The 27311-nt window shown below is 44.7% G+C and overlaps 2 protein-coding genes across 9 annotated transcripts in view; one reads left to right on the top strand and one right to left on the bottom strand.

The window, feature by feature from the left end:
• The first annotated feature begins 572 nt into the window (after window positions 1-572).
• Window positions 573-15052, top strand: LOC135388705 (uncharacterized). Of its 3 annotated transcripts, none has more exons than XM_064618438.1 (10): window positions 573-612; window positions 2146-2156; window positions 2638-2847; window positions 3742-3810; window positions 5694-5778; window positions 5923-6023; window positions 9386-9456; window positions 9725-9783; window positions 14676-14763; window positions 14822-15052. In XM_064618438.1, the coding sequence occupies exons 1-9, from the start codon at window positions 609-611 to the stop codon at window positions 14759-14761; spliced, it is 696 nt and encodes a 231-aa protein (XP_064474508.1). In that variant the 5' UTR covers window positions 573-608; the 3' UTR covers window positions 14762-14763; window positions 14822-15052. The 3 variants fall into 3 exon arrangements, with proteins under 3 accessions (XP_064474508.1, XP_064474507.1, XP_064474506.1); XM_064618437.1 differs by having other exon boundaries at window positions 14676-14767; XM_064618436.1 differs by having other exon boundaries at window positions 14676-15052.
• Window positions 15053-17721: 2669 nt separating this feature from the next.
• LOC135388703 (kinase suppressor of Ras 2-like) overlaps window positions 17722-27311 on the bottom strand; it is a 93883-nt gene continuing 84293 nt past the window's right edge. For 4 of the 6 annotated variants that reach the window (XM_064618432.1, XM_064618430.1, XM_064618433.1 and 1 more), the window contains exons 2-13: window positions 26705-26791; window positions 26470-26570; window positions 25360-25766; window positions 24714-25077; window positions 24235-24295; window positions 24037-24144; window positions 23760-23927; window positions 23605-23701; window positions 23263-23522; window positions 21978-22107; window positions 21153-21233; window positions 17722-19953 (exon numbers count right to left, since the gene is read on the bottom strand). In XM_064618432.1, the coding sequence (XP_064474502.1) occupies window positions 19864-19953; window positions 21153-21233; window positions 21978-22107; window positions 23263-23522; window positions 23605-23701; window positions 23760-23927; window positions 24037-24144; window positions 24235-24295; window positions 24714-25077; window positions 25360-25766; window positions 26470-26570; window positions 26705-26791 (1954 nt within the window). In that variant the 3' untranslated portion in view covers window positions 17722-19863. The other 2 variants (XM_064618434.1, XM_064618431.1) reach the window with 2 other exon arrangements.

The following is a 27311-nucleotide window of genomic DNA, read 5'->3' as shown; positions in this document are numbered from 1 at the left end:
GCCCGGCCGGGCCTGACTCTCGGAAACATATTTGTCGGCCCGAGCCCGGTCCGGCCCGCGGTGCTAGCGTATTTTGTCGGCCCGGGCTCGGCCCGGCCCTGAGCAGACAGCCAATATTAACAAGCCCGGTTCGGCCCGTGGGCCGGGTCGGGGGCCCGGGCCCGCGCAGGGCTCTAACACGCACACGCACACACATATATACTGCTTTTTCCATTTTGACACTCCTAATGCTCACACATTAAAAAGGAAGAGCCATACGCGGCCCGCAGGTTGGAGAGAGGGTAACATCGCCGTCGCCAATAATCCTGGCGGTTACCGTCAGGCAGCATCCCAATGAAGACTACTGAGGGATGCTCGCATGTTTTCTGTGGTGGGTAGTACTCTTGGACTACCATAATCCCAGATCCAGAGGGTGTTCACACCCTCTTCCTTTCCTGTGCCACCATCATCTCTCACCCCCTCTTTCACCCCCCCCCCCCCGCAGGTTGAAGAGATCAGTTGGTGCGGGTGCGGTGCTGTTGCCTCTGGTGCTGCTGAATCTGTATCAGCATCATCACGCAACGACTGCAACGACTGTCACCGGCAGGCAACATTGGGTGTTTGGAAACATGGGTTTGGAATGGGTTGCAACAGATGGTGACAATTCCTGGGCTGCTGTACGCGGATGACCTTGTACTGCTGTCAGAGGAAAAGAAAGAGCTACAGGAAATGCTTGATATCTGCGGAGAATTTGCGGAAGCAAGGGGTCTGCAATTCAACACCAGTAAATCAGCCATACTGAGTATCGGAGACCAAAAGGGAGAAGCGGAATTCACAATTCAGGGCTCAGTTGTACCATATCAGGAATCATATACCTATCTCGGTGTTGATATAGAGGCTGCACAGCATGGATTCCAACAGTATGAACAAAAGCTAAGAGGAAGAGTACAAAGAGCAATTGGATATCTGAATAGGACGGCACAATGGAGCTTTAACTACACACTGGTGGTACGGGAAGTTTGGAAAACCGTCGTGGTGCCCACAATAACGTATGCTAATGCAGTACTGTGCATATCTGCTAGTACCAGAGAATTTCTTGAACGGAAACAACGGGAAATTGGAAGAATGGCACTGAAAGGACACAGATCAACACCCAATGAAGCTGTAATAGGAGACCTTGGCCTCTCCACATTTGAAGCAAGGGAAGCAAGTAGCAAAGCGACATTCGAAAACAGGCTGATGAACATGGAAGAGCACAGATGGCCAAGAATAATATACAAAATGACGTTGTTTGCGGGAATTTCTACTCGGTGGAATCTTAGAACGCGTAAATTAGAAGCCAAGTACAATATACCTGTTATGCTCCTAGAAAGGACATCACCAGGACTGTCGGACAAAGAAATTCGAGAACAAGTTGCGGCAACAGAAACAGATACATGGAGAACAAACATGGAGAAAAAAAACGCATTGGAAATCTATAGGACGGAGAAGACACGTATAGCAAATGTCATTGGGCTCTACGATAACTCCCAGGAAAGCGGTAGACTGTTTGAGGCAAGGTGTGGAGTGCTGCGCACAAGGGAGTGGAGGAGCAAGTTTGAGCCCATCGATGCTCACTGCCAGCTATGCAAGGAAGGACTTGTGGAGAACATACTGCATGTTGTACTGGACTGCGTCGCCCTGGGAGGTAAACGGACATGCCCTATAGAAGAAGCACTCGGCTTCTATGCGACCAGCGGAGAAAACGCAGAGGTGACAGCAACGAAACGCCGTTTGAGACGGTGGATGACACTGAACAGAGAGGAACGACAGAAACAGGATCGCAGCAAGGAGAATACCCCAGTACAAACAGGACCCAGCTCAACGACAACAAACTACGAAATAGTACCGGGCAACAAAGGCAGCTGTAACCTACACATACGCGAAGTACCAAGCAGAGTCAACGGAGAAGAGGCCAGCGCCACCACATGAACCGGAAGCCAAATATGAACCACAGAAAGACAGGGACGCAAATGAAAAGAAACATTGACAATTGAAAGGGCATTGAAATTGAAATACAGGAAACTTATTGGCATGTCCGCACAGTTCGCTGTTTGCTGGACCCTCGTTACAAAGAGGCCCGCCAGGGGTGCCCCTACCCCCTACTATCCATCCATCCATCCATGGCGGAAGGCACGGTACGCAATCGTTTATCTCATGCAAAATAATTTGTAGCTAATATTAACTGTCTATTGTTACATTGTGAGCTTTCCTGGTTAGTTCTGACAAATTTGCATGAGCATTTTTATACAAAAGTTCAATCTGTGATGTGACTTGGTAAGAATCGCGCGCCGGTGTTCTGTGAGCGTTAACAGTGCATGAATGAATGCGAAATGTAATAAAGCAAAAAGGAACTGCCTGGAAGGTGTTTGCCCTTCTCAATTCTTGTGCAAAAATTAAGTCATGCAAAGGTATTTAATATTTAGGGCCTCCCTCATACATCTTTCCTCATGCTCACTTGTTGGAAAGTGATTCGGCCCTGACGACAATACAGTACCAGCTGATACGAGGGATGTGTTTTCAAGTAAAGCAGTGGAAGTAGTCTTGGCAGCTTCTTCAAGAAGCGCTTCAATCGCTCGCTCGGGGGTCACTTGGGTTATTTTCTCTTATCTTTCGCAGGCAGAACAACTTAAGCAGCAAGGAAATGACTGCATGAAGGCTGAGAAATATGCGGAAGCAATTTTTCACTACACACACGCTATTAAGCGGGACCCCAACAACTCCCAATTGTACAGCAACCGCTCACTGGCATTCCTAAAGATGGATCAGTTTTACTTGGCTTATGTGGATGCGAATGAAACAATTCGACTGAATCCAAAATGGGCAAAGGTATGTATGCATTCAAATATCGTTGATTGTACCATATGCCTGGATTGTGCCAACATACCGCGCACAGGAAGAGATTGTATGCCAGGCACGTTTTAGCTCGTAAATAGCTTTCGTCATGTTAGCTGTAGCTTCAGCTCTTGACTGACCTGGCACTCTCACCGTGCACAACACACATTGACTTGGTGATTGCTAGGTTTTCCCATAGCCAGTTGGCGATTTCTTATGAGCTTACACGGAAGAAACTACTGATTGACTGCATTTTGACCCCCCTGCAATTAACACCCCTCTACCCTTCAAGCTCCAAGCAATGACTTGACTACTTAGCAAAATGCAATTCAGATCCATAACCAGCATGCAGTATAAACACAGTTACCATAGCAGTCCCGAGGCGAGCTTCCGCTGGGGACACTATTATGCCCCCCCCCCCCCCACACACACACACACTAGACGATCTGCAAACAAAAAAGAAAAAGAGTTCATATGCAGTTCCGAGGCTCAGAATTATCTTGATTCTCGTTTTATTATCCAACCTAGCTTCCGGAACCTGCCTCCCGGTGCCCACTGTGGCAAAGGGTGCCCCTCCTGCACCCCATCGGAACAGCTCTGACAGTTACTTCAACATACATGACAGATTCTTATCGGAAATTGAGCCAGTTCTCTTCAGAGCCTGCTTTCTGTCCATTCATTGTATCGTACTGACTTGTGTAGAAAAAAAGCTTACACTCTATAGAGGTAATCAAAAGCTCGTGGACATTTGTTACTAATCCATGATTGGAAACAACTGATTTTGAAAATTTGAAGTTTTGTGTTTGAAGAGAACAACCAGCACAGTGCAATATACCACAATGGTTCAAAATATGGTAAACTTCAGGGTTTTTCTATATTGCTTTTTAGGGATGGTACAGAAAGGCAGAGGTGGAGTATCACACACAACACTTTGAAGACGCAATTGAATCATTCAGGGTAAGTGCTTGGAGAGAAAAGGAAAGAGCAACTAATGCCTCAGTTAATGTGAAAGTTGACAAAGAATTGAGCAGTAAAACACAAAAAAAACTGTGTGCATTTAGACTACTTGATGTTGTATTTCATGATAAGTATTTAAAGCATGTTTACTAATGTGTATATATTCACATCTGGATTCATTCATGTTCTTCTGGATGTATGAATAACCCACTGATGGTCAAAGTACCACAACATGGGATTAGTGGTACTCGACATACCGCATTCCCACAGATTTCTCGGCATGTCGGGATGAGACGGGGATGACCAGCATGCCGGAAGAAACACACACACACGCAAAAAAAAAACGTGTGTGTATTTCCCAGCATGCCACATAACAACGTATTTCCCAGCATGCCACATAACAACGTATTTCCCAGCATGCCATGATATGAGACCAGAGGTGCACTTTCTAAAATGGGATAGACCTCACAAAATCGTTACAAAATCCTGTATGTCGAGTAATGTGCGGTAGTACGGTACAGTACAAAGTGGTAATCTGCAAAATGTTCTTGAAATGGAGTACAACAACAGCAACTTTATTTTAATGATGATGATTGAGGAGTTTCACCAACAGGGAGTAAAGTAGAAAGAGCTAGACAAAGTACATTAAAGTGCTCAAAAAGTATAGTATTGTAGTTTGTATCGTGCTGCTCAGTGATCACAAAGAGCAAGAGAACAACTCCAAGAAAACTCGTAGTAAACACATTCTGTTGCAGACAGTTTCACGTTCTGTAGCTTTTTGGTGTTGTCCTACGTCCACATGAAAACACATGTGTTCTCAACAGTGATGGCACACAGTTACACTACTTCCTTATTTATGTTTTTTTATGCATTTTTGTTGCACCGTACAAGTAGGATTTGCGCTGTTTGTGGGCAACCAATTAAAAACAAATAAGTGAATGAATTTATAGTGTGCTACAATGAATTCTATAACATTTTTTGCTGTTGCTGCTGCAGGGGCAACAGGGAATTCTAGCTTGCACAGGAGAGCAAGCATGGATCTACTGTAAAGTCTTTTAAATTCACTGTTCCTATTTTTTGCAAATTTCGTAGCTGCTAAATTGTGTAACTTCCGGGCCCTAAAATTTGTGACTTGATTGGCTTACATTGTGATAAGCCAAAGATTGTCCTTATCACATTTGATAAAAGCGGGATTGTGCGTGTTTGTGCTGCAACTGCGAAGGCTTGCTGGTAACTAGCAATTGGTGTGCAACTAGCTGTGAAAACAAAGCTTGTGGTTGCAGCATATTTATTAGGTTCATTCTCTTTTGTGTGCACCTCCCGAACTAGTTCAAGGAGTACAACCCACTTGCATTCTTTTTGCCATAGCCCTCGCATGTATTAAAGAACTGACGCAGCACTTTTCTTTTGAAAAGAATGGACCTATTGAAGTGCTAATTCCTAATCAAAATTTTTGTGTGCTCTTAAAATTCTCAAAATTAAGCACTTAAGCAGTAAATCACAGATTTCCATGGTGTCATCAGAATGGTTAATGCACTGCGAGTCTTAGAGCATGCATTCGGAGCAGAATGTTAATTTACCAAGAATTGTCAATATTCATTCCGCTTCCAGTTCAGCTTGTAGGTGCAGAAGTCATTGTTCAGTTGAGTTGAGAAGATTCTTTGCCAAAGTCCTTTGGCTAATTCGCGGCAGGGTTTTCGGTTCATGTACTGTTTTTTGTGTATTTCTCAGCTCATGTTTAGTGTCCACAAGTAACACTTGATTAATTTGCAGTTTGCATTTTCTGCAGGCATTGAAATGAACTATGACTGAGAGGCAAAGAGCTATCAATATGGGTACTGGAAACGCTGGCAAACGTACAGGCTTTTTCTCTCTTTTTGTAGAAAGCACTCCAGCTGAGTGGAGAGGAACCAAAAGTGATCGAGCAAGTGCGGAAGTGTAGGAGGGACTGTGACAAACAAACCAAAGGTACACTATCCCTCTCTCACGACATGTACTCGCCTAACTGGACCGTATCTTCGTGTGTGCATGAACAAAGTTTATATAATGAATAAATAAGTTATAGTTAATAAGTTAATAATAATGAATAAAGTTTATATTTTGTCATCCTAGCCGAGAAGCACATTCCTTGGGTCGGTGCAGCTGTTGGCTTTGTCATAGGAGTCTTGATAGTCGTCTTCGATGTTGCACTGAGAGAGAAACCACTCCTTCTGGTGAGTTGATTCTGCTTGGGAAGATACAGGGTGTCCGACGAGAGGATGTAACTCAATTCTTTAAAATAGGTTTTACTTCAGAAAAGTATGAAACTACTTGGAATACATACATACAGATTGAGGCAGTTTGCAAACTTCAAAACTCACCAAGCAAAGGCAGCATTTTTCTTACTGAATTCGGAAGCTTATGACTGTAACACACTATTCCAATCAAAATCGCAGGGGTTTTCGCAAGATTACGACAAAAATTTGACAGCCGAAAATGACTCGCTGGGCAAAGCACGCTCGCTGATAATTACGTTTGCGGAACTGTTGGCTCCGTTCAAATATCCTCCCTCCTATGCAAGAAGAGAACAAACCACACTACGATCACACCTTTCATCCGTATCAACGTGTCTATCGTCGGTCGCCAGCCACAGATAATGACGGATTGCGCGACACGGCCCTTGATCGGAATGAAACTGCGTCGCTCTTTCCACTTCGCCGAGATAAAGGCGGAACAAAGAGTTCTGCAAGCACAAATTTCACCAAGCATACTTTGCGAAGCAACAGATTTTCAGCTGTAAAATTTTTGTGGAAATCTTGTGGAGAACACACGATTTTGATTAGAACAATGTGTTGCGGTCATAGGCTTCTGAATTTAGGAAGAAAAATTCTGCCTTTGCTGTACAATTTTTAAAATTCAATTATGCAAATTAGCTTAATTAATGCGTAGCACGAATGCAAACGGCCTCAATCTGTGGCAAAAGTCTGTGTGTGTGTATTCCAAGTAGTTTTATAATTCTTTTTAGAGATGTGCGAATCCGAATATTTTAAGTCGAATCGAATATCAAATCGAATGGGGGGAAAATTCCGAATATCGAATATTCGTGCAAAATTTACAATATGTGACTTTCGCACTAAAAGTTTCCATTTTGTGGCCCGTGGCTTTAGTGTAATTTTTCTAGTATTAACTGTCACAAGAGAGACACGCAATTCTTCTGTTTAAAGCCCCTACTCTTTAATTTTACATCAGAGTACTTCCTGCTTTTCAGGTGAGCCTACACTTACTGGAGTACTGCAGTGGTTTTTTCATTTCAAAATTTTATGTCATGCAGTAGCATGTTATACGGATGAGGCTGTAATTGTTTCAGACAACCACAGGCCATTTGTGAAACAAACGAATTGGCATCCTGCCTCAGCTTTGCTATGAACACCCTTTAGTTTCTGTGCTCTCACCTGAGGAAGTTGCACAGCTGAAATTTTAGATATCAAAGACATCTTTAAAACACTCTTCTTGTTTGTGGGCTGTAGTCATTACTCAAGAGTCCTAACTTTTTAAAGGCAACCTCACAAACATCACCCCGCTGCCCCGCGGTGCCCGTTGGCACCGCTAAACTGTATGTGGGAGGGGTGCCATCCCTTCCACTGACGATGTCTACAAAACTAAGTTTGGATAACGTTATCTTAAACTAAACACCGTCCGGCCTGTGTTGGTCCTGCAGCAAGGGCAATTTCGTAAAGCAGGCTTCACCTCATGCACGGAAGCATCAGGTGAAGCCCACTTTCGGGTTGTGTCATTGATATTCGTGGAATAGTAGAATATTCGAAAAATCGAATATTGAATATTCGACTCGCGAATCGAATGGTTCGAGCGGTTGATATTCGATTCGAATTCGAGAACTCGAATATTCGCACACCCCTACTTTTTTAAAATAAAATCTATTGTTAGGAATTGAGTGACATCCTCTCGTGGGGCACCCTGTATACGTAAGAAGTCGTTGGACAGGTGCAGGGGAAGAAGGAGGGAGGGAAGTCGAGCAGCATCCTCGAACTGAGAATTCGCTGAATTTTGAGTTTACAGAGACTATCATGGAATGCATCCAATAGCAGCTTCATATGCTTTAGAGCAGTGGTTCTCAACTTACCGTCACTATGCCTGCAAGGCTTCGAGGAACTTTCTATTATGTAGTGGTGGACACAACTGTGTAGGAGTGGCTTAGACGAGATGGATGTCGTACACATAGCAAATTATGTATTTAACATTATATTACTCGATTAATAAGTTTGAAGTTGTATTGTCGGTTGAGCCAACCGGTGATGACGACGATGATGATGATAATTGCTGGCTCTACTCTCTACCATGACCATCATCTGCAATGTCCGGCGATCTCGATGCCGATCTTGACGCCGACGATAAGATGTCGGGTGCAGTCGGATACGCACTCAAGTTTCACTCTCTGGACCTCGACATCATCGTGTCCGCGGAACCCCGGTTGAGAACCACCACTTCATAGCCTATCCCGGATATCCTTGTGAACTGTGGACAGAATTTTATAAAACAGGAAAATAACTTTTGTTTCAATGACAGTATGTTCTGGGTCAAGTGGCCCATGTGGTGGTTGTACTAGCAACCTCCTGAGGCAGTGTCCTCAGTAATTGACTAATGAACTTTTTAGTTGTGAGAGATAGAAGTTCACCACAATGACAGCATGCTCACCCTTTGGTGCACTGACATCATTTCTGTTTTCAGAAAAGGATCGAGCCAGTATAGCTCGAGGAAGTGGATCCCGAAGAAACGGCACATTTGGAAATCATTTTTGTCACTCGACAAAATGCGTGCCTCTTCCTTTTCTTTAATGTCAAATTGGGGTGGTCATTTCATAACAACATGGCCCAGAGCTTGGAAATTGAGATGTCGGCACCCACGCAGGATCGCGTAACCGCTGCCAACCGAAAATGACTGCCTGGAATCTAGCGATTTTAGTCACTTTGATCACGCTACGGGCATCGCGGTCGCTCGGCTTCGGATTCCGTCGTCTGCTAACCCACATGAACTTCAAATTGTGGGCCAATGAGGGTCCTCGCCAACCTCGCGGCACGAATCTGCACGACTCTGCACGACTCTGGATATGGTGGTGCAATCCGCTACCTGGTCACTTCGAGGTCAGGCGGACAAAGGGCTAACTGAAAAATTCCTGGCGCTTGGAAAGTGCCACAAGAACACGCGAGATTTCTATGTTTTGGCCAAGCGAACGCAGTTGCTCTGAATCTGGCAAAAAAATCTGCCAGGAAATGACCACGCGAATTAACCATAAATGCGATGGAGAGAAGGAGCAACCGCATTTGTTCCATCGCAGTCATAATGTGGCTTGCTCACTGCACCCAAAATGTATCGCCCTTTATTGTAATTGAAAAAATGATATTTCACAGTATTTTAATATTCTGTGCCTTACTGGTGTGGACACCCTGTATATAAATAAAGAAAGGTGCTGTGTTCTAGCAGTGGTTCAGTTTCTTTACGTTCCCCTGCCCTCTGGGTATACTACTGACAGTTCCAATTATCTCTAATTGCACTTAACATTTTTTTTTCTTCTTTTCAGAACCCTGCACTGATGACTATAGTTGTCATGATATGTGCAGCTGTCTCCTACCTGGTTGCCCGACTACATAGGTTAGCAGCATTACGAGTGTTTTCTGCCCATTGTGTGGCATATGCTTTTGTGGGAAATATACTTTCTATGCTGATGTTTAAAAGCTTCAGGTATTTACTATAGCAAATGACTTCTTGTAAACAAACGAATAGTACTGTGCACATGCACTTGAGGTCATAGGGCATTAAGTTAGAGGATAGCACATCGAACTGTGTTATAAGAATGTAAGATCCATAGGACAGTTCAGCTCTTCAGCACTGTACTGATGTATTCATTTTGTGCCAACAGGAATTACCTGAGGGAACAGCGAAAAAGCCTGCTTGAACCTCCAGTGGATCTTCTGGGAAGTAAGTGCAGATCCCATTCTGTAGGAATGTTTATCACAAAAACAGCAACACCTGAAGGGTTTAACCCGATTTTTCCCCGAATTTGCACCCCGAATTGAAGGTTGCCTCTTTAGGGTGAAACCCGATTTTTTACTCGGCAAATTGCCCTCACTAAGACATCTGTAGGAATGCACACTAACACACTTGTTTGGCAGCAAATGCAATTACATCACCATTTGTACCAAACCAGAACAGTTAGTTTGAGTAACTGAGCTCGATTTCTCCGCGAATTTAGAATACTGGAAGTTTTTTCACCCGAATTCACATGAATTTAGAGCACAAGTTCATTTACCCGATTTTTACCCCCTGAATCTAGAAAAAAATATTTCCCGAAAACCCCAGGCTCTACATACAGTAAAATCTCATTAAGTCAAACGCCGGTTAAGAAATTAGGCTTAAGTCGAATGCCCACGATAACCCGCGCACGGCCTGTATTCCCGTAATGTAAATAATACCCGCTTTAGTCGAAATCGTTGAAGTCGAAGTCACGGCTAAGCCAAACAAATGTTTCATCCCAGGCGACATTTTTTATCTGTTTAAGTCGAATTTCACTTCGGATCGGTAAACACCACCTTTCTCGACTATGGATCGCCATGATCGGCCAAGTTCTTCAATCCGGCCAAGTCCGCCTGATCGAGCATCGACGGGATCGAGGTTTGCGTGATTCCAAAACTAGCGCGGGCTAGGCTGTTCGGCGCCAAAGACGCTAGATGAGGACGCGGTGAAGTGAAAGTCAAGAACTGTGTGTACTGTGCGCGCGCTGTTAAGTTTTGTGCAATATGTCATTGTCGACCCTGAGGCAACGCAGGTTGAAGACTCTCACGCTTGCAAAAAAGCGCGAGCTGATAGCAGCGGTTGAAGCCGGCACAAAATCAAAACGAGAGATTGCCGCGGACTTCCGTATACCAAAGAGCACGTTATCCAAAGTCGAAGATTTTGTTAAGTGCCAGCAGTTTAGGGGCCAATTTTTATGAGAATTTGGCAGTTGTTTGATAAGTCAAAATACTACTGCTTAAGGCAAACTAACTGGTCTGGATGGTGGGTGTTTGAGTTAATGAGAGTTTACTATACAGCTTCATGTTTGGGTAATTAACACCAGCAATCCTAAAGCTTGTGGGATTTCTCAGCAGAGTCCCACCGGGATTCACAGCCCGAACTGTCGCTTCCCCAGCTGCATCTCAGAGAACACACATGCAGCAGGGCTCAAAAGGTCAACATCATGTCTTCCACACATAGTTCTTCTGTGCTTGCTAGGGATTCCTCTGCCCCCTTCTGCATGGATGCAGGACTTCTGCATGGATGATACATGGTTGACCACCTTATTCTGCCCTTATAAGGTTAATGCAAATGTGTTGTCATGCATGCCTTTGCCCCCAGCACCCCCATCAATGCAAACACCATGCTGCTGCATGGGCGTTTCCAGGATTTTATCTGGGGGAGGGCAAAAGGCTTACAGGGGGAGGCAAAGCATGCAACCTATAGGCTCTCGACAATGGAATGACGACAGTCACAAACCTCTGATATGCAGATGATCCTATGGATAAGATTCAGATTATATGATGAGGACACCAAAGTATAAATAGAGCCTTGTGTTTCAGGGTTGGACACGGTTAAAGCCAGTTTTTACCCACAATTTGCAACTTCGTCGCTTGGGGGTAGAACCTGAAAATGAACTTGCCAAAGTGCAAATTCAGCTGCTGATACAGGCACTTTACTACTGCTGATACAGGCACAGGAACGTTAAGCACTGGGTCGCTTGTCGACCATTGCTGACTCGTTGGTATGTACTCGAGTCAGGGCACTGTTGTGAAAGTTTATGTTGAACGGGATGGACATGTTTGTCACTGTTGATGCTTGTACAGGGGAGTAAAGTTTTTTTCTGTTGTTGCTGGAAGGTGGTCCGTTGATGTGCTCACAGATCGGAGATATTCCCAAGAGACGTCCAACAGGCGGTATTCTCGAACAACAACTGGGCTTTATTTACATAGTTATTTACATAACTATATACACGACAATACTACAGCGACTGAAGTCATGGGGCTTTCGCCTCGTCTTCATCAAATCATTGCTGCTTCCACACACAGATTTTCGTGTGTCCTCCGGATAAAAGGGTGACATTTGGGACCCAACCCCCGCCAGCAAACACCAATCCCTGGAGCCCGGTCCAAACATCTCCAACTCATGGTTGGCCTAGTTTGAATTTAGACCGAACCTGGCACCTCCTAATTGTCCGCCCACTACTCGGTATTTATGGGTAACGGACCAAGCTGTCAACCCATGCACCATGCAACTTTGGACAGTGGACCTTCCTTGGCCCACTCTACTGATTCATTGCCAGCGAGCATCTGGTCGCGAAGACCCCCAGGGGTGTCAGGTGTGCCCCGTCCAACGTGCTTTCCCCGAGTCTCTGTCTGGTGGCTATTCCACTGAGTTGGAAATGCACAATATTCGCGAGGTTTCTAAATAGTACAACTCTTACAGGGGGGATGGTGGTTGTTGCGACTTCTAGATAACAAAAACTTAATTGCTAGAACCCAGCTAGAGGGATACTTGGGCGGATATTAGGGTGGCTGGAGGACAAACATGTGACTCCAGGCAGCCAGACGATGCCCCTTATTCTTATTGCACCCTCCTCAAGCTCCGCTTGCAGTAAGGTGACCTTTCACAGATGCTGGTCTTGAGGCCACCACTGTCGATTTTCTCTTTCTCCTACGTGCACTTGATGCACACTTTGCACCACCACAGTTAGTTTAGTAACATTTTTGTGACATACTGTATAAGAAGTAATTTTTGCAAGGAACCATTTTTCATGAAATTTGCGAACGCCCTTTCTTTTGCGAATTTAAAGTCCCGCAAAATATTTGAAGCAATGACAGAAAAATGTGACAAAGAAATTAGGCCCAGGACGCTGAGGCTTCTTATGTAGCAGTTTACTGCATACTTACATACACACAATACTCATAAAGTGTTCAGTTCTGCTTCGTTGTGAAAGGGGATAGCGGTTCAGCTTTCACGAATTCTATGAGGACGTTGGCGTCCCGTCATTCTAGTTCCTTCTAGGCCTCGACCATCCAACTTGTGTGTGTTGGTTTCAGGACGCCGCGACGCAGATCGGCAATCATAAATGTTGACGAATCACTAACTTTCGTTGATTGCTCTGCCTAACTTGTGCGAAAACTTGGCAGCTGCTGCTTGGTTGTGATTTTCTACAGCGTATCTTGCGGTCTTGGAACTGGCTTCAGGACTGTAAACGTTTTGCTTGCCACGTTTACGCTTCTGCTTGTGCTGGTCGACGACTTTGTGAGACCACGATCTACTAGATTATAACGACCATGTCATAATCGGCAACCCCTATGAGGAGCCCATCCGCACAGTCTGCTAGGGGCGCTACTCATCGGCCTACGATATCTACATTATGATTGGACAATAGAAATTTTAATTTTGAACAAGCAGAACCGGACGTACGACTACCGTAGCAGATGACAGCAACAACTCCTACGAAAAATGCGTAGAATGATGATGATAACCAACTTTAGAATGAAACATCTACGGTGGTACATCCACTGCTTGTACAAAAATACTAAGGTAAGCTGAAGTACAAATAGAAATAATTGTAGAAGTTGAGGAAGCAATAACTGGGCCGATGAGTAGCGCCACCGATAGCTTCCAAATGGGGGCGTTGGGAACCGCTACGCCTATGCCTATGACATGGTCGCTATAATCTAGTAGGTCGTGTGTGAGACACATGTTCATTAGCCAAAAAAGTTTGCTTGTCGCCTACCGTAAAAAGGACGGCAGTGTTGGACAGTCTGTGCACGTGCTAGCTGGTTGGAGGAGGAGGATGCAGCGATGTTGGCTTTTAGTACCGGAGCAAGGACATATAGCGGTAATCAGTCTAAAAGTACGAAGCTGTCACGATGTTCACTGTGGCGATGCAAGCACAAGAATGACGGGAGACAAGGCAATTCGGCAATTACCCAGGTACCAGCCGAGTATAAGGACCCCACAACGTAGCCCTCTGAAGAAAGGGCTTAAGAGGATTGAAAGTGGTCATTGCCCCGATGTGGCACCTCTTGTTAGCTTATTCCCAAAAGTTCAAGGTGGGAAACCCCAAAGATGCCGCCTGCAGGGTGGACGCACCGCGGTACCACAAATTTAAGGTTCCGCCAATCATTGCCTGACCCTGGCTCCTCGCAAATCCGCGAATTATTGACCCCGCGAATTTAACCACTTATACAGTATTGCATACTAATGTGCAGTCTATTTTGTTTTATTCAATTATGCCTTTGCAAGTTGCAAGAAGATTAAGCTTGGACTGTCTGTTCTCCAAAAACATCAATTTTGCAGCAGGGCATGGCTTACGGTAGCACGCTGTGCGACCCTCTGTCATCACCTATCAAATGAGATGAAAAAGCTATAAATAGCTCGTGTGGGTGCATGCATGCACATGGTCACTTATGTGCTAGAAAAAAAATGTGTTTTTCACCACTGCTCGCCATACGTGATGATGAAGCATACCCACATACATCAGGGGATGGCCAAGGCCAAAAAAGGATGTGAAGAAATGTTAGCAATCTTTCTGATGCTTGATGTTTAGGTTGTTTGCATGTAGGTGGTAGGCCGTTTCCTGATACTGTCACTTCCTCCTTAAGCCCTAATGTGGGCACACAAGTCCTGTTCATAGCAAGATGCTGTCACGCAACACTGAGCGAAGCGGTTTGAAGGAAACGTATCCCTCCCACTGTTTTCTTCGCTTTCAGTTCGCAGAACTGCAGAGTGTTATCATGTGATGGTACTAATATTTGTTATTATGCGTACATACCAGACACAAAAATGCTTTTATTTTTATTTAGCTTCAGATGATGTCAAGGAGGAGGAGGAGCCCCTGTTGCCAAAGGCGGAGAACATCCGACGGCGCTCTGTCAGGAAGGAGAGTTGATTGTCTGTGAGCATTGATCTCTTGACATTCCTAGTCATCATCTGACATTCCTTGTCCTAGAGTGCTCACCATCTGCTGCATTTTCTACTCTCGTAATGCTGTTAAACGAGTGCCAAAGAAGAAGAATCGTGGAATATAAAGTGTGGTACCATTTAAATGCATTATGTGTTTTTCAACGTGGATCGCCTCGTATCCCGGAGAAAAAAGCACAGGGCGTGAAACTTCACTGTCCCTCACGACCAGAGGATGTCAATAAAACAAGTACCAGCTCGTAGCTGGAAATCTCATATAGCTGGATGTCATGTGGTGCCGTTGCTTGTTGGCAGTTTTGCGGGATGCTCCGGCTTGTCCCGTCGTCTGCTCAATCACGCTGGTAGAACTGGGTAGTTTCTCATGGACTGCGCTAAACGAGATGCACTATGTCAAAGGTTCCCAAACTGGGTTCCATGGAAAGGTAACGTAAACGGCGATGGAAACGGCATTCTACCGGAAAAATAGTAGGTGACAGTAACAGAAACGGTTATCGCACACTCAAAATAACTGGAACAGAAAAAAATAATAATAATTTACGGTAATCATTTGCGTACTGCAGGACCCGAATTATTACGATATTTCAATGTACACTGTATCATCTAGATAAATTTATTAAAGAAAGCTGAACGAAGCAAAGTAAAATTAACTGAGGAAGTAAAGCTAAAAGGAACTATCAAGCTGGAGCATATAAGTAAATAGTATACAGTAAACAGAAAACTGAAACAGAAACGAACATGGGCCAGCAACAGAGGCAGAAACAGAAGTGAAAAAGATATCATTAGTTTTCAGTGCCTAGGGGTTTTGTGATGTTTCCCAAAGGGTTCCACAGCCTTCATGATGTCATCAGTAACTTCTTCAATAGCCAACGTATCATGCAAAAAGTAAAAACGATCGTTCTACAACGTATATCGTAACATGCTGCGTCGTTATATGTGGGTTTTAGTGTGTCTACTGTGAAGCGTACATTAAGTGCGAAACCATGCTTCTTGAGAATAACTTGTAACATTCTGTTTGCAGTGAGGTCTTAGCGATTGGTTTTATGAATGTATGCAGAGCAGTCTGTTTTGTTCATTGTTTCATGAAGTAATTTGTAGAATGCTGTCCTCTGAGAGCATGTTCGCAGGTTGGAGACGGGGAGGGTTCCACTCTATGTAAAAAAAATGTATTGGTGAGGGGGGGTTCCATTAACATCACAAACTTCAAGAATCCCTGCTCTATGCAATCAACACATTTTCTTTCATGATATTTGTTTCACAGCCAAATGTCCTTCACATTTCTCAGCAAGTTTACCTCCGTAAAACACAGTGGAGGCTGCCATACACCTCGCTAAGGGTGCAGTCTTCCCATGGGTTTCCATACGAAAGTGCAACACCGAAGCACCCTAAAAAATAACGTGCAGTGTGACATAGTGTCACATGCTGCCAGCAACTTTTTCTCACTCTTCTAAATGGATATTCTCTGGTCGCTCGCCTGCGCTTAATGCATAGGGATGTTTCACCTCCTACCCATCTTTTTCCATGCTCAACATGTTGACACCTCTATACGTTGACACGGTCGAGTTAGTACTTTGCTTGCTGCGTGCCCCATGGAAAATTAGGTCTATGTTTCAAAGTACTAACGAATACCACAAATGCAGTTGGGGGTAACTTGTTACAAGAAACTTGTTACTGTAACTAAGCAACTCCTTTTGCTAACCTTTAACGTAACTCGTCCCTTTTGAGCTACCGTAACTTCTTGAAGAACTCGTTCCTTTTTCCAAGAAACCTATTGTTCGACTCTGGTCTACAAACCAGAGCATCGAACCAAACCGAAGCCGAAAACCGGAATTAACCAGAATTTTTAGCTGGAACTGAACCGTAATTACTAATGCCATCTTGGAGCTGAACCAATCTAAAAACTTATCGGTTATCGGTTCAGCATACCGGTTCAGGTTGGTGTGTGGTCGTGGGTGATGTGGGGATTTGAGCAGTCTGCCTGCCTAGATTGGGGGCACATTGCTCAGGGAAGGAGTGAAAGGGGGAGTCCTGTTGATCAAAAAAACAGAAATAAATGCATTAAGAAAATGTAACAAGGAGATCTGGTATCATTTTTAGTGGCTACCTCTAATTTTGTAGCATATTAGAACCTCGAACCGGTTCCGAACCGGTTTAGTCTCTGAGCCGGTTAATCCAACCGATATACGTGAACTCCGCAATCTTGACAAGACATCTTGTCAAGATTGCCCGGCAGTCTATATCGGGGAGACGGGAAGAAAAACGAAGACTCGGATGAAAGACCACAAGAAAGATATCGACAAGTCTGCCCTAAACAGGACTGAACTAAGTGAAAACGCGTGCAAAGTAGGACACGTGGTAAACCTTGATAGTCCATCCATTCTTGCACAGGAAACCAAGTGGGGGGTACGGAAGCATCTCGACCTATCATCAAGCACCCTGGCCCTCTCCCAGACTGTTACGCCCCACTAGTACATAAATAAGCAGTAGCGGACAGGACGGTTCACTTCTGATGATGGGACCCGTATGGGACCCGAAACGTCAAGTGTTTATGTTGTTTACTGTGTTGCTTGCTGGTGCGCTTAATTCATTAAACATAACTACTTGCTTCGCATTGGATTCAGGCATATAATTATTTTCTTCATATTTGTTTCTATGTTAAATTTACTATATTCATACAGCCCCAATGTTTTCTTGTTCAAAAGTACTGTCCTTATTGAACAGGTAGTTTCAATATAAAATTTAGGGTTAGATATTTGGCTCGTGTTATATTTGTAGTACAGTACCCGACGGCAAAGGACACTCCTCGTTTACAGTCCAGAAATTCACATCTGTACATGGTACCCATCCCTGCGAGAGAGATGGCAGACGGATATGTGCGCCGTCGAGAGTAACTTCGAGCGTCCGCAAACTAATAACGAGCCAGAACGCAGGTCAGCATGTAGAGCATGTCTTTATTTACAAGGAATGATGACACAGAGATTATAAAAGCTATTCTACCCATAGTAAAATATCCGCAGCATTATTCGCCCGTGGTGCTTTCCCATTTTTCTTGCATCTGCTGCGGGCACAGTCGATGTCTCGGTATTTCTCAGTGCAGTACGTTTAGGGAGCAGCCATCGCTGGTTGTAGCCTCTGACAAAAGCTGCAGCAGGCAGAATGGGCTGTATGCACAAGTCGTGCCCACAAGATGCTGTCTGCATACTTGCATAATTTGATCGCACTGTAGACAGGTACAGCAGTTTACAATTTGCCATGGCCATACAAAGACTGTGGTTCTATGCAACACAAATTACCTGTATAATTGTGCTACTCCTTTCTGCTCTTTCCCCAAGTATACATCTCCTTTGATAGTCTTTAAAGTAAGCTCTAAGCTAAAGGCCACAGAATTACTGATTTAAGAAGCTGCAGTAGGAAACTGGCTGTGAAAACTGTGTTAGGAACCACACAAGTACCACATGTTCACACAAACGACACCCTCACGGAATATTGTATACTCTGCTCAGATAGCAGACGACGCCTTTGGGCCGGTCGTCTGCTACGGAATATCCTGTCACTCAGCCACAAGATATTCCCTAGCAGACGACTGGGGCAAATGGTGTCGTCAGCATGGTCAGCAGAGCATGAAAAAACATGACGCTGAGTGCTCACAATCACATGGCAGCAGCAAGCTGTGGTGTTCTGCACATCTTCCACTACACTATTGTGGAGAATGTCGCTCGTATGAATACATGGATATGTTACATGCAGCGTGACTCAAGCCTGAACATAAAAAAGGGATCCAGTTTTATGGTATACAAAAGTTGTATAGTTCCAAACGGCCTGTACGGTGAAAGGCTTTCTGCAGTGGAACACGAATTGTGAAAGTAACCACTAATACAGCACTCATCTGCACACTGTGCATGTTATAAAAAAAAAAAATCAAAGGTGGGATCCAATGTCAATATTAATCCTGCGATTAAATTTATATGTGACAGACAGATCTTTATAAATGCAACACACAGTAATTGCCTGGGGCCAGGGAGATGCAGTAATTCGTCGTGTGTAGTCAAAAACAACGTGCAGACTGTATTCAGGCTATATGTATAGTATGACAATTTTGAGTATTCAAAAATGCATCTAATGTAGCTGCGTAGAAAACAGTGAAATGAGACAGACCAAACGACACGTAAGCAGGTTGGCACACGATCCGACTGTGCCAACCTGCAAAAAGTATGGCTTTACAAATGTAAGGTAGATGACAGTCATTGTTGCATTGCTTTCACGGTAGTTTGCTCAGTGTACACACACGCACACACACACATACATATGGCAATAGAAATGCCTACATTAACACTACTGAAGAGGGGGCAGGGCAGACCAAAAGGGATTAGTATAATATTCACAATGTTGATACACAGTGTATCTACGCTCATCTCTCCCTCCCTTCTTCAGAGCGCTTAAGGCAGACAAACAGCTTAAAACAGCTGTTACTTAAAGTTTGTGTTGTCTCACAGCTACTGGGGACCGTTGGGATGCGACACAGACACAAGTATACGCGTTGACTAGGAAGTGGGGGGGACAAAAAAGAACGGAGTTTCCCGTTGTGTTGTGGCACTGCGGAACGAGAGGTTACCGTCCAAATTAACTGTCGAGCCGACTGGCTCCTGTTGACAACACTGTGCCAATTTCTCGTAACACATAAACTGGAAAGAATGATGAAGGTATCTCTTGCGATCTTTGCTGGCTTTAACATCAGGACAAGCCCACTACCAACAAGTGTACAGCACGTGCAGAAAGCTCAGCTCCTTTGAGCTGAAGACCCGTCAAAAGTAATGCACAAATACGGAAACATGCTGATGTCCATCTCTTCAGGTACTTCAAAAACACCAGCGCATGCAGCTGGAAACAATGGAATGTGCAACATTGATAGTTCTGTAGTGCCAGCATAGGGTGTGTCTCTCGCACACGCACACACAACAGTCTTGGTCTGAAGGGGAAATCTTGGTCACCGGGCTCTTTGGTTCAGTCAGTTCTTGCACCCCAGTGTGGCAAAATACCCCATGCAGAGCTTGAACATTATTGCAGAAAAGGCGTCTACGAACAGATGCTTGTTCTACCGACGGGAAGGCCAGAGTGGTGGAGACGATCTGGTTCTGAAGAACTGTGTCTTCTGTGAAGTGTGACCTGTGCAGAGAGAAACAAAAATTGATCAATGCATGGAAGTCAAAGAGGTCACTCATGTGAATGACTTCATGCGAATGAGGCAAAGAAGTCATTGCTACATGACGAAATGCAACCGCTTTCGTTCTTGTCATGTGTCGCCATGTTTCAATACCGGAACTGGACCTGGCAACAGTAACAAAATGAAACGGAAATGCAGTATGTATAGGGTCCTATGTTTCCGGGTTTTATATTTTTCAAAATCGGGGAGGTAAAAATTGGGTTTTATACTGGAAGCTATACGGGTGAAATTGGTCAAAAAAACAGGATTTGGGGTGAAAAAAAGAAAACTCGCATTTCGTATGAACACGAGATGCCCAGCGACTGTGTTGTATGTGTAGCCTAATTGAATCTTCAGCAATTCCTGTTTTTGGGGTTTTTTTTGGTTTTACCCTCACTGATGATGATGCCAATCAGGGTGTAAAAACAGGTTTTACCGGGTTTAACCCTAAAACACAGGGCTCTAAGTATGTACCACATTCTTCCGTTACTTGAAACAAACAAAATCGATCAGCTCGTACTGAATTCTGGTATTGGCCATTAATCTTATGCCACTCCATGACTGATCGACTTTTCTTGAAGGCCCTATTCCCTGTATTTCAGTAGACTCTCTATACATAATGAACTGGCATAAAGTCAAGAGATGGATGTATGAAGTAAACCTGCAGTTCCAAATCTTGAAACCCCAACCATGAACTACTGATATGGTGAAGTTTATTATTAATCCGACCGACTTCACTATAAAAAGGTCCTGCATGCATGTGAGAGCACAGGAAACACAACATGGGATGCACCTGTCATCCATTCCACATCGCTCTGACACTTATGCATACAAAAAAGATCTAGGACTCATGAGATACAGCAGGATGCAGATGCATATCTACATGTGTTCTTTCAAATCTCGGAAAATGTGTGATTTTAGAAGAGGAATTACTTGTGTGGTGTGCACATGTGATGTACTCTAAAGTACCAGTTAGGCAGAAGGGGAGTTCACTCACAGGTCAATAAGAGTCGTTTCATTAGAAGCAGTAATGAAAAAACATTTAAAGGCTGGTATAAGAAACGCAAATGTTTGAATCACGAAATTGAAAAGCTGGCACCAGAAATGGAAATATTTAAAATAACCAAAATGGAAACGGTAACAACAAAACATGTCAACGTACATTTTCTTGCAACTGCCGGCCGATGGAGGAGAATGTGGGCCGCGCTTCAGGTGCCTTGAACCAACACTCATGAACTAATGTCTGTGGGCAAGAAGGAACAGCTTGTGATTACATGCACCCGACAAAATGTGGACATGCATGAAGTTTCTTTAAGGGAAATACACTCTGCCATTTCGGGGCACCTGTCACATTCACAACTAGTGCAAAATAAATACTAGTTTTAGTTTCTTGGTTTAGGATGTGAAGTTAACAAGAGGCCAAGTGTTTCTCAGCCAATGTGAGGACATTGTAATGCATCGTGATCCAAATACGAGGGTCTGGTGAACTAAACTTGTGCGTACTTTCAGCATTTCACAAGAGGCAACACGCGCCCTTTTTATCGAATCTAGAGGTATTTTCTTATGTCAAGTCACATTGTGACTTTTTGTCGCTGTCCCCGGTCAACTTTGCGACCAAATAAATTATTATTATTATTATTATTATTATTATTATTATTATTACGTGGAAACATCACACTTATAGTGTTTGTCGTGATCAACATTCCTCCTCGTCATTTCCGTTGAAAGGCTTTTTACTCAGCATCACTGTTCTGGAGTAACCTCTTGCTTGAAGCGCAATACAGATTCCAGCCCAAATACTGTGACACGTGATTACATGACTGCTCACATAAACATGAACATTCCTGGAAGAGCGGACTAATGTTCCAAGCCGAAGGTGAATGCCTCCGTATGTCAAAACCACAAATGCCCTCATCCGACATTAAATCACCTTCATCATAAATCTTAAGTGTGGAAATCCCTGAAGCATCGTGACTGCAACACATACCTTTAAGCTGCTACTGCACTGCAAGTCATTCAGGGACTGCTGCTGCCCCGATGCAATCTGCCAAATGACGCAATGGGGGTGCTGGCCACGGAAGGGAAACTTCTCCGCAATCAGTTCGTAGAGCACAGTTCTGCAATGTGTCATAGCTTTCGTTGAGTACGGAGTTCTCAGTAGATACATTTTTCACACCATGGGTGCGTCCAAATAGTGATGTGTCACACATGCCATGACAGTGTGCGTCATATGTTTGCCTTGGAGCCAAAGGATTTGAACGAACACACTGAGCACCGCTACACATGCCATCTACTGCTGTTCGTCTGCAACGTATGTTCAATAAAGAGACTCCAAAGGGCACATAACATGAGGCGCACGCGAGTGGAATCGGCCGTAACAGCAGACGACGAAACTTTACCTTAGTTCATCATGGACACAGATAAAGTTATGGTGTTTTTATTGGTAATTTAATTGTTTAACAAACTGTCTAATTGGTTTGTTAATTTAATTGTTTTGGTATTTTGTTTTTATTGTTTAGTTTAATTGTTTATATACTGTTTAATTGTTTTGTTAGTTTGATTGTGAATTTTAATTGTGAATTGTTTTTAGTGCTAATGCGTATCTCACGTGAGACACTAAACTTACAAGCGTAATTGTTTCGCGCCATTTCGCCTTCATGGTGTGCCGCCGTTTGTTCAAACAAAACAGCCGCCGCAAAACTGTCGTCTGCTAAATTTTTCGAAGAGTGTGTCCTCCTCCGAAACTTCCCAAAGTGTGCCTTCTTTGACGCACACGTGCACCAGTAGAGAATTTGGATGACACACCATTATGACGGCACTTACGTTGTGCAGTATGCCATGGCACATCTCAGACTATTCAGACGCACCCCAGGGCTACTTAGTTTAACGCATTTTTTATACGCGTATATACAGCCGAACCCTGATGTAACGAAATTTGCGGAGATAGTGATTTCTTTCGTTGTATCTAATATTTCACTCTCCCGAAATTGACAAAACTTGAAAAGATGTATGCCGCGAATTGTGAAGATGTGAGCTACAAAAACACATTTATCATAACCGGCGCGTGCACTTGATACTGAGGATACAAGCATCGAATGTCTTTAGAAGTCCCGGCCCGAATGCCTGTTGTATAACGTGTTACATTTCGGGACAGTTTTTCATCGTGTGTAAGGAAACCGACGCCTGCTCACTATGTGTACAGCAAAAAAAGAAAGAAAAAAAAGAAAACGTTTAACGAAGCGAAATTTTTTCAGCATTGTAAGAGAGCTTACCCAAAGGCGTAGACGTCCGACTCTTGTGAGGGGCCTTGTGCAGAAAACACACATGGAGGTTCAATACGTAGCTGGCACATCAGTTCTGGGCTAAAGTAGGTGAGGTGGCCCCTGGAGAGACAGCCGCAGTGGGCCACGTCCCGTCCCATCTCGGCCATGCCCTGGTCCATGATGCACACCTTAACACGACTCTCCAGGATGACGTTTTTGGAAGTGAGGTTCTTGTGCACGATGCCCTTTGCGTGAAGATATCCCATGCCCTGTTGGAAGTGACGTAGGAATTTACATTTTTCTCGTTCGGTGTGATGTGGTTCCACGAGTTGAGACACCTGTAGTCTTTACCTGCGCTATCTGTCTTGCCACATTGACCTTGGTGTGAGAGGACAGATGATGCCTCTTTATGTGTATGTGCTCAAACAGGGAGGGGCCCTTCTTCATACTGCGCAGCGAGTCATTATCTTAGGACACGCCATTGCAGAAATGTCACGCTGACATACCTTGTGATGATAGCCAGATGCGGCGGCTCCACGCACGCACCCATAAAAAGGGCGATGTTTTCGTGCCTGATCAGGCTGAGCTTGCTGACATCCTCCCAGAATTCAGATACTTCCTCTTCTCGTGACTGGTTGAAAGTGTAGATGAGTACTTCACCGTGCCACCGGCCCCTAATTACGAAGAGCGACAGTGAAGTGTCAAGTACATTGATAGTGTTATAGCAATTGATACGTGGTCTCAGGCAGAATGTAAATGTTGAATAGTGGAGTGGTCACCCACCTGTAGATAGCGCTTTGCCTGCCATGCCGTAACTTCTCCTGGAACTCGAGGTCACTATACGGAATGCACCATTCTCCCAGCGTTTCCTTGATGTCTCTGCACGGGTTTCTGCAGTACAAGAAGCCACTATCAGCATCAGGAGGTTGCCCCCTGATTTAAATTTTCAGGTACTTCACGACACGGTGCCTCAGAACTCACTTTGATTTGTCTTGAGCATCCCCATCCTCGTAGCTGGACTCAGGCTCCTCAATAAAGCTATCTGCAAGGAAGCATTGAGATATAATTCTATGGCTTGTTACATTTCTTGGTGGTAAATATTCTCCCTACATTGAAATATGTCAGAATTAACGCGAATACTTCGCGCCATTTCACCTACAGCGACAGCTGTCGGGTCTACCTCGGACATTACAACGTGAGACTGTGGCGCCTTCTGTGGGGCATGGGAGGAAGCACTGCAGTGCAGGCTTATCCCAACGTGAGCCTGAGGCGCCCTCTGTGAGGCACAGGTGGAAGCGCTTTCCTGGATGCTTCAGACACTCTTTCGCTGACTCCAGAATATCCCCCCTTTATATGTCCACTTTATATCTATCGCTGTAGGAAAATAACACAGGGCCCCACCACCCAGAAACCCTACCTACAGGGCCACACCCTGCCTACCAGAAGAGGGAAAGGCTCACCTGAACCACTGGTAGGTCTTCCAGGAGGAGGCCACGTTGCACACAACTTTTCCACTTCGGTGGGTTTGGTCTCGATGCTAAGTGTCCGTGCTTTGGTAGCCATCCACTGCCTCCCAGACCGGCCGTGTTCACTGATGGCCATGTGCTGTCTGCTAAGCCTTCCGTGCGGGTGGAGCCTGCAGCCTTCGTGGGTTCCTCGCCTTGCATCCAGCTCTGGGTCTGAGGGCGTCTGAACTGCGGACGAAGCCGAAGACGACACATAGCCGCTTGAAGACAGGCTTCCGTTTGGAGACAAAATGCCTCGGCTACTTCCGAGTGGAACTCTTCGGTGAGGACACGTGCAGAGAGGCGTCTGACTGGGAATCTAGAAATATTCACACGCTCATTAGGGTATGTTGGAGGTAGCAGGTGATCTACCACAGGGTGGCAATGGTTGTGTTGAATCCAACATACAAACGCGCACACTGGAATAGATGGTGCGAGTACTTTACAAGAGAGCCATTACCAACAAAATTTTTTTCCAGAACCGCGTATTCAGACAAGCGATATTCCCGTGGAATATTCTAGTGCAAGTAAGAGCAAGTATTCTGGGGAACGTCAGTCATGTGAGCATACAGGAAATGTAATTTTTAGCCAGAAAACTTACGTGGCATGGAGCCTTTGCAGTGCTTTTCATGATGGACTTGAGCTTCTTGCGCACAAATTTTTCTTCTGCCTTTTCATGGTGTAGCCCAAAGCGAGACTTGGCAGGTTTGTCCGCAGTGTTGGCCTTGCTGATGGGGTCACGGTTTTTCCGTTTTTGGGAAAGCCAATGAACCACCTTGAGCAACCCAGTCACAGCAAAGGTTGGGGATGTAGGGGACTTGGGGGGTTTCCCGGAATACTGGGTGCAAGGGGTGGGCGTGGGAGGAGGTTGCAGGTATGGGGAGGGCGAGGACGGTGGCTGGATACCCACGGGACTGAACACAAAGTGCTGGTCGAGGTATGGACTCACAGTCACAACTTCGTGGCCCAGGCTCGAGTAGCGCCATTTCTGGTCGTCTTCTTGTTCGTCTATATATGCGATAGAAAAACATAGGACGGAAATCAATGTGACTTCTAGCCAAAATGCAGGAACCAATGGCACTCTTTTAGGGTTGCCTTCCAAATCTAGTGTCTAGCTGGTAAATCTGAGTGAAGTGTGTGCATCAGACTATGGTTTTCACCTGCTTTGACGATGATTTTTTAATTCAATTTGTTTCACTGATGACGTGTGGGGGTGCAGAAGAAAAGCTGTGCAGGCACAGCCAGGGGCGGATCCAGGATTTTACTGAGAGGGGGTCCAGCCTTGGCCAGCATGGTAGATACACGATCTAAGTAAACTAAACACTATGCGAAAAAGTGAGGAGCAGGTCAGGACATCCTGACCCCACCTCTAGGTCCACCCCTGGGCACAGCTGGACAAAAATTCTATAGCAGGCATATCTCGTTACAATATTTTGTTCACTCAAAGTTTAAAACCAAGTTGTGGAATAGAAAGGGTTCATTCAAGATGACATGTTATATACACTTGCTCGGTGAAAGCGTTACTTCAATGTTTATATAAGCGAGAGAGAATACTTGAAGGAAACTCCCACGGAACTTAATATATTAACAGTATGAGGGAACTACCATAGCAGATATATGCATTTACAGTAATATAACTGAGGGCACGTTGACGTTGAGGATGTGCCACTACCGTAAAACCAGTGAGGAAGGAGAAAGCCAGGGTACTAACCGCTTTCCAAAGACAATTGATGGCTGTTTCGGCGCACAGGAACCGTCGTTGCAGTGCACCAGTGTGGAGTATGGTTGGCACAGGATTCGTGAGATATGTTCCTGCACACCAACTGCATTATGAGATCATGTTTGCCGCAGCAGCTTTCTAAGTACGCGCAAAGCCGCTGAGGAAAGCGCAACTAGAACGCGCCGTCTCGTGCACACTCAGCAAATACAATGTTTATTATCCTTACCCGCACTGCTTGCAGCGTATGCCCGTGAAATAAACCATCTTGTTGCAGGTGACGCAGCGTTTCGGGGTTGAAAGGGTTCTCGTTAACCTGGAAAGAGGAACAACGTTTTGCTCAGAAGAGCCAACTTCCTCGCGCAACATCACCGTGAACTACCGTGAATGTCAGGATATAGTTGTTTCGGTTTCAAGTGCGAGTTGCTAACTGCTCATGATAGCGTAATGAATCTGCAGCCAGCTAAAATCACACTCAGTGCCAAAACGTAACATTTATTTGTGCCTATATGTTTACTCAGTATCCATTTTCGCTTCCTTCTTTTTTTATTTATATTCTTCAAGCCAGTGCGATCGCCATCGCTTTCTTTGCGCACGACGTTCTGCGCTTGCGCGTTTTATTTCCCGCCTCTCATGATCGTCTGCTATTTACAACGGAAACTCTCCTGTCTGTATGTGCGCCCGCTATTGAGTCAGTGTGTGCATGTTTTCTTTTAATGCGTGCATGCAGAATCGAATGATGTCTTCCTTCATAATATAAAACGCTAATGTTCAGTGGTGAAGCTCGAGTCTCCAGCCTGAATCATCTCGCGCTCGCATACACCTTCCCTGCGTGG

This window comes from Ornithodoros turicata, chromosome 3 (assembly GCF_037126465.1).
Source record: "Ornithodoros turicata isolate Travis chromosome 3, ASM3712646v1, whole genome shotgun sequence".
In the NCBI taxonomy this organism is placed as follows: domain Eukaryota; kingdom Metazoa; phylum Arthropoda; class Arachnida; order Ixodida; family Argasidae; genus Ornithodoros; species Ornithodoros turicata.
The sequence above is the reverse complement of the archived record's forward strand: the minus strand, read 5'-3'. Positions and strand labels throughout refer to the sequence as shown.

Excerpts from the sequence above, each read along its gene's own strand:
- LOC135388705 (XM_064618438.1), top strand. Across the intron at positions 2,848-3,741 it reads TGAATCCAAAATGGGCAAAG|GGATGGTACAGAAAGGCAGA; the intron begins GTATGTATGCAT and ends ATTGCTTTTTAG. Across the intron at positions 6,024-9,385 it reads GAGAGAAACCACTCCTTCTG|AACCCTGCACTGATGACTAT; the intron begins GTGAGTTGATTC and ends TCTTCTTTTCAG.